This window comes from Rhyacophila brunnea, unplaced genomic scaffold, assembly GCF_057557595.1.
Source record: "Rhyacophila brunnea isolate RB1 unplaced genomic scaffold, BYU_Rbru_1.0 scaffold_4, whole genome shotgun sequence".
NCBI classification, from domain to species: domain Eukaryota; kingdom Metazoa; phylum Arthropoda; class Insecta; order Trichoptera; family Rhyacophilidae; genus Rhyacophila; species Rhyacophila brunnea.
The window spans coordinates 34,022,852-34,037,415 of record NW_028233068.1 but is presented as its reverse complement, the minus strand read 5'-3'; the positions used below and the strand labels follow the sequence as shown (position 1 = coordinate 34,037,415).

At 30.2% G+C, this 14,564-nt stretch overlaps 1 protein-coding gene across 1 annotated transcript in view; it reads right to left on the bottom strand.

Moving 5' to 3' along the window:
- Positions 1-14,564, bottom strand: part of LOC147067288 (uncharacterized) — an 82,519-nt gene that overhangs the window by 2,056 nt on the left and 65,899 nt on the right. Inside the window, exons 6-9 of the mRNA XM_085954424.1 lie at positions 7,280-7,447; positions 6,529-6,661; positions 3,091-3,267; positions 963-1,101 (exon numbers count right to left, since the gene is read on the bottom strand). Of these exons, the coding sequence (XP_085810550.1) occupies positions 963-1,101; positions 3,091-3,267; positions 6,529-6,661; positions 7,280-7,447 (617 nt within the window). The remainder of the gene's footprint in view (positions 1-962; positions 1,102-3,090; positions 3,268-6,528; positions 6,662-7,279; positions 7,448-14,564) is intronic.

Sequence of the window (14,564 nt, the reverse complement as noted above, 5' to 3'; positions counted from 1 at the left end):
AGAATATCAAAAGGAATCCGATTAGCTAAGAGCAAACATTGCTCTTAAGCTAAAGCATCTGAGTAATTTGTCAATCGTTACGACCAGAGATACCGGTTCGAATATTGGATTTTGCTGATAGTGCCGGAAGCCATGACGTTTTTAATCATAATCTACACTACACTACTAACACTACATTTTCATCATAAAACATATCATCTCTTGATAATGGCCTCTGCAACGAGCCCGACACGTCGAGTAAAGATAGAATAAGGACACACGGTGGAAACCCAAAAATCTACTACGATAACATCACCTTATCCAAAGTTTCTTGTTCTAAGGGATTTTTAATACTTTACTAAGTTTCATAATATTTACCGGAATGCCGATATTTATTTCAAATTTTAACCGATTTACCCGCAATGCTTTTTTTAGTAATTGTGCATGCCCTACCACCTGATTATTACACTCAAAATATAAACAACATAATTATTCAAACAATAAAATATGATATCGTCAACGCTTGCTAGATATTTTGATCGTATTTCCCAAGTATATTGTTGATACATAATATAAATGGAGTTGGCATATCATCGAAAGTACACGAAAAAAAATCTCTATGCTAGAAGTTATTTTTTCATATATATATAATAAAGATATAGATTTGCCTAACCTAACAAAATCTAAATATAACAAAAAAATATACGTTAAAGCCAATAGTCATTATCATTTCCGAAAAGTTGGTTATCATAATAATATTATTTTTAAAGCTACTGTAGGATATTTTTCATTGACCCTACAACCGAAAGAGATCTGTACGAGAAATGTATGATAGCATTTTGCTCAATATAGGAACCTTAATACGGATATAAAACACAATATAAAATAAAATGCAACTTTTTCCTCGCACGGATACTTCACCACTCGCCCATCACGGTAACTGTAGGAAAATAGTTAATTGTAATTATTAAAATTATGTTTACCAGGTGTAAAGTCAGTGTCCACTCCAAAAGGCGGTGCCTGATTACAAAGGGTCCAAGCAAGTCGACAACAATCTGATACATACTGAAGAAGACCACCACATCTCTCCAAGCAGGGATACTCGTGAAGGGTTGAGAGGACCTGAAATCACATTTAATATAAAAGAATATCAATTATTTTTTGTAGGTGTATTCGATTAGTGATTTTCCCTAACCGATCAAATCGCTGTAATAAGCAATGAAACCACCGTATTCTTTTTATATTTACACGTAATGCATTCATTCAATGCTGTAAACTTGGAAAAGATTATTTTATTCTTTAGTTCAAATACTAATCTATATTATTACCTCTATTATAGAAGTTTAAACTCTTCGCTAAAAGCTTTTCATAATCATATGTAACAGTATGTTGTAAGCTAATTTGTTGCAGATTCATCGGATGTTATTTATGTACTGCATTTGTTATAGATATAACAGTAGGTAAATGTTGAAAATATGATAATGAATGAATGAGAAATTCTTCGAGTTGTAATAGTCGGTAAATTAGTTGTAAATATACCGTTTGAATGAGTTAACAGTATGGTGATATTTTAACCTTTACGTCGTGATGATGTCGGACTTAAATATTTAAATGGTTATTCTGTAAATTATTTACAATTTACACTAATGCACACATTAGAATTATTACTGTTTTTTAAGTATCGCAAATATTGCGAAAATTTTCTAAAATTAAAAAAAGCGTTCTTATCTGAATGGTACTAGCTACATCATATTATAATACGATAGAATATGTATGTGAAAATGGAAACAGCAGATGCAATCAATATAAGATAAGAATTAAAATGATTAAAAGCAGAGCTATATCGTGAATATCTAATCAAAATGATTCATTATAAATATTAAAGTCTACTTCTTTCCTTTACGTAGTCGCTATATAACTGCTGAGAGTTGCAGCTTCCACCGACCAGAACAGCTTCCTTTGCCATTCTTTCATAGCTGTGAAACCCATTGCCTTTAGCATCCTTAATCTGGTCAAAATTCTTCCATGTAGTTTTTGCCAATTAACTTTTACAGTGTCTGCATTATGCTCTAAATAAAACAAATATATATTATGCATAACGCCGAAAGACCATCATGGCGATTAGGCTGTGATCCACACTAACCCACTGTTATTCTTCAATTTGAACAAACTTATGTGCAAAAAGTTTACCATGTAATGGTAAACGGAAGCTATGTCTCAGTTAAAATATGCGGTTTCACATAATATTATCATCTTTCTTTCAATCCTGTGGCAGGCTGTGAGTGATGATGCAATGCGAATCGAGTGATACTACGAGGTAACGCAGGCGGTTACATGTTAATTGTACCTACGTATTACATTTCACCGTAGCACAGTTCGCCATGAGCTTTCTTATCGGAAAGAGATGACCGAATAGCACCGAGATGAAAAATTACGCTTTGTTCGTGGAGCATTTTCATAGCCGATTTTGGCAAGGTTGGACTGTCTTTAATATACGACCATATATTTCCAATACAACATTTCACGGTGAAGTGTGATACAGCAAACTACATACGTACAAATTTATGAATACGCACGCAGGTTACCTCATGGTTAATTTTATTTAAAAATGACTTTCACGGAAGATAATTAAGGAAATAAAAATAGGAATGGTTAATAATTCCCCTTCAAAAAGTCAATGAAGTTATATTATATTGAACACGTTGTTTACATTGTCACGACTCAATTACTACTTATGGTGCGATCAACGCATTGGACATGCCTATTCTATATCATAATACACAGTCATTAAATTAAAATGTACAGGTATATTTTCTTATACCGCAAGAATATTAAAGAGAAGATAATTGCTGGAGAAAGCATCTTTCTTTTATTTATAACACACAGAGGTCATGTCGATGGCAGTCATGTGCATATTAAATAATATAATAGAACACCTACTTAGATTATTAGCTTTTCAATAGATTTCGTGGCAATAATAATTATACTCGACTACAGTTATGTAACCTATGATCCCAATTTCGTGGATGTGTATAAGTGTGCCTACCAAGTGCGTGTTGGCACGATACTCATATCCCACAGATAAACAATGTGAATTGCACGAGATTTTACCTGATTTGCCACTTGTCTTTCAGCCTCCCCCAGAGGAAATGTATCGACTGTCAAGCAAAGGGTTTGTTTCACAGCAGAGTCGAGTGCAGGGTTCTGGCTTCCCGTCAGTAACCCCAAACTAGCGCGGACCTCGCTCGCTTTTCGTTCCCGTAATGTTTGGCACGACCGGAAGGCGAGCTTGAAAATAAGTGTAGTCAAATAATATTATGTTAGTAGAAAATTTACAAGTTTTTTTTTAAACCTATAATTTAATAAAATTCCGTTACCTTTTATATTAGTTGCTAAAACAGTTCTATAATAATATATAATATTTTGATGGTATTAATGATACCTATTATTAATACAATACAATTAAAAAAATATAGTACTTCTATATTTAAATTGCAACTTACGGGAAACATTATTGTTAATAGTAGAATGGAGATAATTTAGCTTATTTTTTTTGTTGATTTTACAGATAGGTACTATTATAAACCAATTCACTATGTACATTAATAATACGTAATATCTAAATTGCCTAATTTATCTTCTATATGAGTTAATAATACCTACATGAAATTGAATTAAAACGTTTCGTAATTGAATCGGCATTTACGTGATATAAAAAATATATAGTTATCAATATAGCAATCTAAAGTAATAGTAAAATAATTAGAAAAAAGTTTGTTTGATAACCATTAAAAATGTGCACTTAAGACGATTCGTTGGTTTTTTTTTGTTTTCTTTATGAAAATTAATACCTTTTAAGCACAGTTAAAGTAAACTGATATTTTTTATACTATTACCTACTCAATTTAATTTAAGTGCATAACAAGATGGTACTTTTTTACGCTTATTTTAACCATTTAAAATTGTATAACTCAAGCTATTTTTCAGAATACAAGTTAAACGGTTAAGGGCCCGCTGAAGAGGCCGCCGTTCAAATATAATTCAGTATAAAAAGGACCTCGGCGTCGTAACTACGTCAATTTAAATCGATCTTTTCGCAAAAATCACTAATCATCGGAGATTTTATTTCAAGAAATATTATTATTATTACTGATAATTTCTGCCGCGCGGAAAATTATTATTATTTTATGAACACCTGCGAGATGAAGCCGATCAGAAAACAGGGCTGTCAAAATAATATTAAGCATTCATATTTTTTAAATGTTAATTTCAGCAAGTACGTACTGATAACTTGGGTGGATTTTGTAGCAAACATACTATTGATATATATACGGGTATATTATTATTATAACCCAATTCAAATTGAACATAGGTTGATACTCAAATACTATTATAGTATGTTTATGATTTCGAGAAAATAATACGATGGTATAATTAATCCATATCAATTATTTGAAAACATTACATTCGCACTTTGTACAAAATTACAAACACATTCGAAGTTTGCCGCACACGTACAGACCACGTGATATTTGTTTACGCAAAATCGTCGCTTTTCAAAATGGCGAATTTGATGTTCCTTTTTGTCTTTTTTTATTCGTAGGTTTGTTTACTATGTACACCGAGAAATTTCCATTTATAAACTCGGAAACGATTTTTACAGAAGAGTTTTGGAATATAATGCAACCAAAACTGGAAAAAATTCTATCATGGGTGTTGACTTCCTGAATTAGCTAACCCCAGGTCCATGCCACTACGTGAACCACAGTGGATATTAAGCCATTTCCACACTGGCAACAAGTTGCTGGCAACCTCATTAAATTTTACGATACTTACCATAATTGCTTAAGAAATTTTACAATAATTATCGTAAAATCTAACGAGGTTGCCAGCAAATTAACTTGTTGCCAGTGTGGACCCGGCATTAGATGCACAAAACTTAAATAATATATATTATAAATAAAAATTTAAAATTATAAATATATATTATGATTTATGTCTTCGACAGCCCTGATGAAATAAATGTGAAATATGAGTCGGATCAGTCACAGAGCAAATTTATTAACACAAACAACTTTGACACGACCTTTTTATATTAACTAGTAGACCAGATATTATGGACCACATGTTAAAAAATCATATTTTCAATTCTCAAGGCCAATTCTGTAGAACGTCCTCTTAACCAGTTAACAGTTGTTTTCAGATTTTACCTAAACTAACAATCTAGAAAAAAACGGTCGTTATAAAAGTATTAATATTAAATATAACAGTAGCTAATATTTTTTTCTTTGCGAACGATTAATTAGTAGGTGATATAATACCAAAATAGATACTTTATTGTTTACATAGTATACAATATTATTTATTTAAAATGCGCTTTATAATTATTGGGTAATGCACAAGCACTGTGAATTTTTCGAACAATATAATGGTATAAGTACAATAATCATAATTCTAAACAATTAAATTTAATCTATTATTATAATTCATATGTATGAATCGGTATTATTTGTATATGGGAAAATACACATTTTGATAAACTCACGCAGATAACGGCCATATTCATTCAATTAGTACAGTCATTTGTTAATACTAATTATTGGAGGCATTGAACGAAGCTTTTGAAATACAGATATAGTTGCAAGTAATTAAAAGCCATTAAATAATTATAATATAAATTATATGAGACAAGACAATCGTTAAATAAAACAGACATGAAGGGCAAACATACATATCTAGTTTACTGTAAAGCTTTTAAAATGTAACAGAATATTATAATATATGATTATGCAATAGAGAAGTGAAAAAAATACCATTATAATTTATGTAAATACAGGATTACGGATATAATAAATATTTAATCATTTACTTGTAAATTATTAAAAATTAAAATATTTTCTTTCGCAGTGGATATAATAATATATAAATTGGATGTGAAAGTAACTGTAGTCATTTATCTCACATTCAGTTAGATATTATACACACTGTACCTACCTATAATTAGTTCCAATTATTATTGGTTTAAGTTGTGTGTTTTTTTTCCATTTGAACCGTTCTTTGGGATCCGGGTTTTATATTTCAACATCTTCAGGCACTATGTAAATGTACAACTGATAAACCATAACTAGTTACTTTCTGTTTATATACTAAATTTCAATATTGTCGTACCTAACACATTATTTATTTGTGTAAAATTTTTCCTGAGATTGAAAGACAAAAGCTGGGACGCAAAAATTAATAAATTATTGAAAAGGTAGAATACCTAAATCATTAATATTTAAATCCAAATTCCACAAGTGCCCTCAGATTGTTTTTTAAATTAATTAATTGTAAACTTATCATAAGAAGGACTATGATAAATATCTTCTGCGATAACCATTATTAGGCATCAATATATTTTCAATAAAATCACACTCACTATTGAAAGCACTTAACGAATAAGGTTCATAGAACAGCTATTAACATAATACATAATAATATACACATTGTATAAAAAAAAAGCATTGCAGAAAAATTGGTTTACAACAAGTGTAGATAAACTGTACTTACAACAATGACTGAAAATAATATTTTTGTTTTGAGCTGGTGGGCGTGTTGGAGAGGTGGAAGCGCATCCAAGGCGTCCAAGATATCCACTCTTGATTTGTTGAATAGCTGACCATATCTCGTGATTAACTCTGACCTGTGATTGACAATGTGATTAAAATAAATGAATTATTGTATACAATGAATACGCACGCGATTATTACTACATTTAATTGATAATCGATTTTAAATAACGCAATAATTCTATACACATAAACTTTAAATTTTGTTTTTACATATTAAGGATATTTGCAATTCTTTATTTCAATACGTTCAAAAACATGACATTTAAATTTAAAATAAGAACAGCTTATACAAATAGAGAACGTAATACATCTATACAATTACATAATATAATAAGAACAGTGAGCAGTCTGGTGCTCCCAATTTCTTCAGTATGTATATTCTATATACTATTCTAACTCTAGTTATTAATCAATCAAATATTATATATACCAAATATCAATTAATTATCATTTTAAACCGTTCTAAAGATTACACAAATATTTAAATATGTATGGTAATAGCATAATATAATATTATAACTAAAATTAGTATAGCAAGTGTACCGCTAGAATCATTATGATGTATTTAACTTTGGATTATAATTACATGTAAATACAAATTTAGCACCACTTACCATAAAATAACTGTGACAGTTTATGAGTTCTGGTTGTACTAGTCTTGTTTAACCATCGTAATACAAAAATTGTACCTTTTGGAGTCTGGTTCATTTCCAGACGACGCATCAGGGTCCGAATGGTAGCCATCGGAACAGCACGACAGTGCTGGTGGTGATGAGGGTGGGGCAATTGGAGGCGGAAGAAGTCCTAGAACTGCTCCGCATCCTCGAGAAAAGCTCATTAAGAGGCCTGCAGCAGCCCTAAAGAAAAATACAATATTAATATGATTATAACATTTAGGATGGGGTTTAATAAATTTGATGACGACAATATTATGATCAAACAGCTTATAGAGCTCATGATTCTAGTAACGTATTAATAATATATTTCTTGAAATAAGCTATTTTGTATTAGTCTATTTATATTTTTCTTTATAGTCCATTCACATTTCTCACTATTGTACACAGTCTTGTGTCTAATGCATCAAATTCAATCGGGTAGATTTCTCTATATACTCGTACTAACTATAACATCATGTTAAAAGACGCCTCGAAGAGGATGTTATTCTTACGATATCCTGAAACTTTCAGATAACGTAACACTAAAAGGATAAAGAAACACTTTCCAGAAACAGAGGAGAATAGGTGGGAATAAAAATAGCTGTGTTTTAAGCTTGCCCTACAAGTGGATCTTAAATAATCAAAGGCAACAAAGCCAGTTGGGTAAATCTGTCAATTTTTCAAATCAGTTGACCAGCATGGTATTTCATGGCTATAAAATTTCAATTCTAGATTCTAGCTAGAATAAAGGCCTATATTAGATAACATTACAATATTGCTACGTAGCAAAGTGAAACAACTATGTTCGATACTTACTCAAAAAAAAATGATATATCAATATTAACGGAATATAGATTTAATTTTAATATTTAAGTACAGGTAATAGTATATTATTTCTGAATTCTGAATATGAAACACGGACTTGGCGCTTTTTGTAATAAATCGAGAGTTAAATTTTTTTTTCGTAGGGTTATGTCGCGTTTTGAAATTTATTGATCAATACATATTGTGTAAAATTATACAAAGAATACGTGCGTATTTTTTCGCCTCATATGTCTTATTTTCCTGTAAAGTAAATATTTCATTTGTCATTGTTTGTTAGTTAGCATTCGCTATAATAATCTGGACAAGAAATGAAACTGATTCCATTTTACTTTAGAAGTTGTCTATAAAATGTAATAAGTAGTTGTTTTTCATATATGAAATTAATCTACCATTCTATAATGACCACTGAATATCAAAACATAACATTATGACATACATTGTATGCTCTAATAATTAGTGTGTTTATCTATTTTCTAACTAAAAGAAATTAATATTGATCTCTGAATAATAAATAAATGCTAACAATGTTGCTTTATTAGTATATTCATGAATATTATTTTGTTAAATACCGGCAGATGATAATCACATAATTAGATGCGAAAATGATCTCCTTGTTAAAGCGCATACTAACATGGACTATCACTATAAACAATGAAACTAAAACAATGAAATGAATAATAATTTCACTTATGATTTAACTTAAAATGCCTAGAAATTTTTCACTTTCAAGAAGATCATAACGATAAGAAAATTGTTTTACACCAAACAACAACCTGTTCAGAAACGTATGAAATTATAAATTAGTGTTTATATAAAATATTTAATTTAAGAATATTAACGTTTTCAATAGGTTTGGCATTATTTTCTATGATTAATGTGGTAGCAATTCATGATATTTTTTTTTGTTAAATATATGTTTCAAAATTTTAATAAATTGTACGTTATTTATTTATAATACATATATACTAATATGACTCCCTCTCAGTGTCCTAAGCATTTCGACCACCGATTAGGGGACTACGCACCTCATAAGAAGGGTTCACCCTCTGCCAGATCTCCTACCATTCTTTGGCTATACGCGCAAAACGATTACATACACAAATCCAATTTTAATTTCCTTATAGTTATAATCTAGGAAAGTAAATCGATTTCACTCATGTTTTTTACATTCCTATCTGGAAACTATCTACGCCCTACGGGGAATCTATTAGTGATGGTTTCAGAACGATAGTCATTAATAATAAAAATCTTAGTTTTTTTGTGGAATATTGAGTGATTTGGATTATTGAACCGCTTCCAAATTTTAATATAATGTACTAACTTTTGTGTATGGACTTTAAAGTCACTGGCTAAATGGGAAGTTAGCAAAAATTGAGTGTGACAAAAAACTTAACAGAATTACGTTGCAGATTATAGAGTAGAGATATATAATAAGGTTATTAAGCAATGAAACAATAGTGGTCAGTAGTTACGTTAAAAAAGAAATACATTGATGAGAATATTTGAATAAATTGCACAAACCCATACATAATCTATTGCAATGGATATCAAAACAATACAATACATGTATTTTTTTATAATTGGGACAAAAAAAACGTAATTATTTTATTATACCGTCTAAAATTGCATTTTGTCATACGAAATAATGTATTGTATCGACTATGTGTCGACGCCCATTACAACGACCGGTCACTGCAACACGACAAAATGGGCGGTGGGTAACCTAACCACTAGACGTTTTGATGCACAGTCCCGTCCCCTCTTGGCCCCGTGCGATTTCAGTTTTACTTGGCTTTATCTCGCTTTATAGCCGTTGCATCGTATTGCAGCGGCTGGCCGTTGTAGTGGGCAGAGGCTGTAATAGTTTCCGCCGCACGATGATATAAGAAAACTCCTTAAGTGGACGAAAGCATGGTGAGCGACACAAGCTTCACTTTTATAACGTGCGCTCTGAACACAAATAATTTTTTAAACTATAATTAGTAATCAATAATGAATCTACCTTTTAACTGTATCCTTACTCGTAATTAGATCTGTCAACGATTAACAATTTACGTATAAGTTTATGAATAAAATAATTAAATAAATCTTTTTAAAAGTCCAGAAGCGCGAGTGTTAATTAAAAATAATTACAAGATAAAAAGAACTTTTAATATCTTACAACGTTTTTAAATTTTCTGTTGAATCATGTAAACTTGACTTGACTAACTTAAACGATCAAAAAAAAAATTGTACTTGATAGAAATAATACTGAAATGTCATTTTGACATGTCATATTGATTTCCATAGTAACGCACGTATATATTAATAATTTAGTTGTTAGGACCCCCTAGCAACGTATAATGGTGTCGAAATAACTTTTCATACAAAACCGAATTAACTGAAAATGAATTTATTTCTAATTAAAGATGGCTAAAAGTATTGAAAAAATGCATTGGCAACGTGTTCTGATATATTCTAAAAGTTTCAAATGTCTAGCTAGTCAGTAAGTTAGTTAAAAATCGATTACAAGATTTATACCGGACAAAGAACCACCAGACAAATAAGAATACGAGCTAAGAAAAACGTTGTAATAAAATAATAAAAAATAACTATGTATATCATTATGGTACTTAATTTTGAGTCAGGGTGTATTTGTTGTTTGAAGAAAAAAGTGGTGAATTACTTTGAAGTCTTATAATATTATAGAATAGTACAATTGCCATTATTACGATGAAAAAAAACGTACGGATTGTTTTTATTCTTTTCTCATACAAGAAAGTGAGTTTTCCAAAACAAAACGAGAGATTTTAATAAACATGGCTTAATTATTACTGTGAGAAAACGAATTAATTGCCTATTCATTATGTATCGAGATCACAATCGGAATATATTATTAATTGCCGGCGATGTTATTTTGAATGGACCAATTTATTTCCTTTTCCAAGTTATTCTTCGCATGTCTATTAGTAATACTTATTTAGACATTATTTGAGGCACAAATAGTTTGTATTCGTTTACATGATAATATATAATTGATCAAAACTATTTAGTATATATTATTATGTCAGACTTATATAGTGTATTGTATATATACTTAAATATTGAAAAAAAATGTTGAAATATATATTTTGGTTAAATATGTATGTTAGTTTTAAAAAAAAAAACTAGTAGGGTGCCGCCCTCTGGCCACCTTCGGTGGACAAACCCCCCCTTGACTGCCTTCAACCACCAGTTCCCACTTCGTTTTACGCACAAAACAACAACATTCTTTAAAAATGCCATTATCTCAAAAAGTAGATCAACAACACGAAAGATTTTTTTAGATTTTTATCAATAGGATCTTTAACCCGTAATTGCACTGTGCTGCATTTCAGAAAAAAACTGTACTATTTCTTATATTTCTTGTGATCTTAAATGAAATTTTATTAAAAAAGTCTAGTTCTCTGCAGTGAATAAAGTATGCTGAGAAAATAGCTATAGTTATTATTCACTGGTGCCACTGTTAATTTGTAATAATATTAAACATTAAATATTATCGATTGGTAAAGTAATATGTATGTATATTAACGAGTTGCCATCATTTAAAGGTTAAAAAAAATAATTACAAGATAAAAAGGTACTTGGTTTATACAACGTTTTTAAAGTTTCTGTTGAATTATTATGCTCAATATACTCAAACTTGTACTTGATATGAAGTAAATAAAAAACAAACAAACAAACAAATATAGAATACTGAAATTTCATTTTGATTTCCATAGTAACGCACGTATATATTAATACTTTACAGACCACCCCCTTAGCAACCAATAATAGTCTTTTACTTTTTACGGATTTTTCTGAAATAACTGTCCATACAAAATAGAATTAACTGAAAATGAATTCTATTCTGCTTAAAGATGGCTAAAAGTATTAAAAGAATGCATTGACATCGTGTTCTGATATATCCTAAAAGTTTCAAATGTCTAGCTACTCGGGAAGTTAGTTAAAAATCGATTGCAAGATGTACTGGACAAACAACCACCGGGCAAACAAGAATACGAGCTAATAAAAACGTTGTAAAATGAAGGACGTTCTATGGAGACCCCGTGTTTCTAGTACAAGTCCGTCTCCAAAATTTTAATACAATATATTGTTAGAGCATTCGCACCTGTGTAACAAATTTAAATTACATATACAGTATTATGCAGGAAGTAGGCGAAAATGTGTGTAATGCCTTAATATTATAAAAAAATTGTAGATTTTAACTGAATACAAAAACCGTAATTAATTCAATATTGAACTATTGAATTCGTTTGACTAATAACTAAATACGTAAAGGACACGTACAATAATAATATAAATAGTGAACTGTGAAGGTATAAGTTATTTGCAAAAGTTACGTACAAATTGCTTGTTGATGTTATTTGGATGAGACAAAATGCGTCTCAAAATTATCATAGTAGAGTAACTAATACATAGAAGATGCATGAAATAAACGGTTATTTTTTTAGAAAGAATGCTGTGAGATAACGTTAACAAAAAAGTTCATGGTAGTGAACTGTTACGTCCATCAATTACGATTTCTTCACTTGGAACTTGGTGTACCGTGAAACTTTGCGTTAATTCATGCAGAAAAAATGGAAAGACAATCACCCATCAATCTTTAATGAGGAAAAATCTTTATTACGAAACCAGAAGCGTATCAAAGAATGCGTCTATTTGTGGTATACAATTGAAAAGTTCAATAATTAAAGCTGTTGAACGCAAAGATATTGAAAAAAATAATTTGTATTGATATGGAGTCTAAACGTATGAAAATAATGTCTGAATATGAAAAGTTATATCTCAGTTATGAAAAGATTGAAACATTTTTTTTTCATACAAAAATGGCACTTGATTTCAACTAAAAGCTCCATTTCTAGATTCTAATAGAAGATTCAATTGCTTTGTTGTGAAAAAAAAAACTAATATGATAAATAATTAACTAACACAGAAGCTGAGAAGCCGAAATAAGAAAGTATGTATTTGTTAAACACATGTATTTATACATTTGCTTGTATTAGTATTTTATACATGCATAATATTATAATCTTATACGGGTGGGTTACAAGAGGGCGAAGATTCAAATAGATATTTTCTTCTTCCTGCACCATCCCGACGATTCAAAAAAAAAAAAAAAATCGACGGACTGGTTTCATATTTTATATTATACGACATAAAGAAAGCTTTTACAGAATTAACGTAAAAATTTAAGGGCTTTGAAATTGTTATAAATAGTTTCATATAAATACAGAATATAAGTAGATTATCTAGGTATATAATTAAGATAATGAATATGTAACTATCGACAAGAAATGAAAATATGCGTAGGTACCTACCTACCTGCCTATAAAGAATTATTTAATTCATAATACACACATTCACACTCGTGTTCGAAAATTTGTACGTATGCAGATCACCGTATCACACTTCACCGTCAAATGTTGTATCAAAAATATATGGTCGTATATTAAAGACCGTACAACCTCTTTGGGTCGTATATTACTGAGATAAACTTCATGTCTAAATAAAACACGGTTCTTGTCGGCTTAGAGGAAGCCAGCGGCAAACAAATTGCCGAAATACTGGATTATTTTTAAGGTTAGGTTAGGTTTTCATTATTGAAGGAACATTATTGTCTGCAATGCTCCACGAACAACGAGTATTTTTTTCATCTCGGTGCTATAGAGATAACCGTATAGTTTACGGTCATCTCTTTCCGATAAGAAAGCTCACGGCGAACTATGCTACGGTGAAATGTAATACGTACAATTTAAATGTAACCATTCATACTAATATGTTCTATCCTAATGATATAACATAACAAAATGTGAATTTACAAGACCCGGGATTTGTATCTGGGAACCACGAAATTATAAGCCGACACGTTACCGCTCAGCCACCGAACTAAAATAATAAGATAAAAATTATCAAGAATACATTTCTTCCGGTGACAATATTAAGATACCTGGGTTGAGGCAGATGCTGCAGGATATCAAGACTTTACCAACAGTTATAGATAAGACAAAAGATAACTACTCACTATTGATATAAAGTAAAGTAAAAAAAAAAAACATCTATTAAAATTAAAGTATTCAATTTACGATTTAATATTACTGTGGTGGTCGTATTTATTGAATTAGGTAGGCATTTTTTTACGAAAATATTTTAGTGAGTATATTTTTTTATTCTTTTTAGTAATTAGGTACCTACGTCAAATTATGAAATTAACGAAATTATAAAGTATCCTCAGCCAATATAAATCAAATAAAACTGTTATTTAAATAGATTATTTTTATTGTTTCCCGATATTAGTTTCAATTTCCTTGCTTACAACATATTATAAATTGAACGATCGCTGTTGATAAAATCAAGATTGCATCAGTACTACATAAGCTATTCTTGTTTCGCATAGTTTAGCACTGTTTCTTCTTTGGTCGGACGGAAGTTTTCAATCTTGATACGAGTTTATTATTGTATTCATTGACCGGTT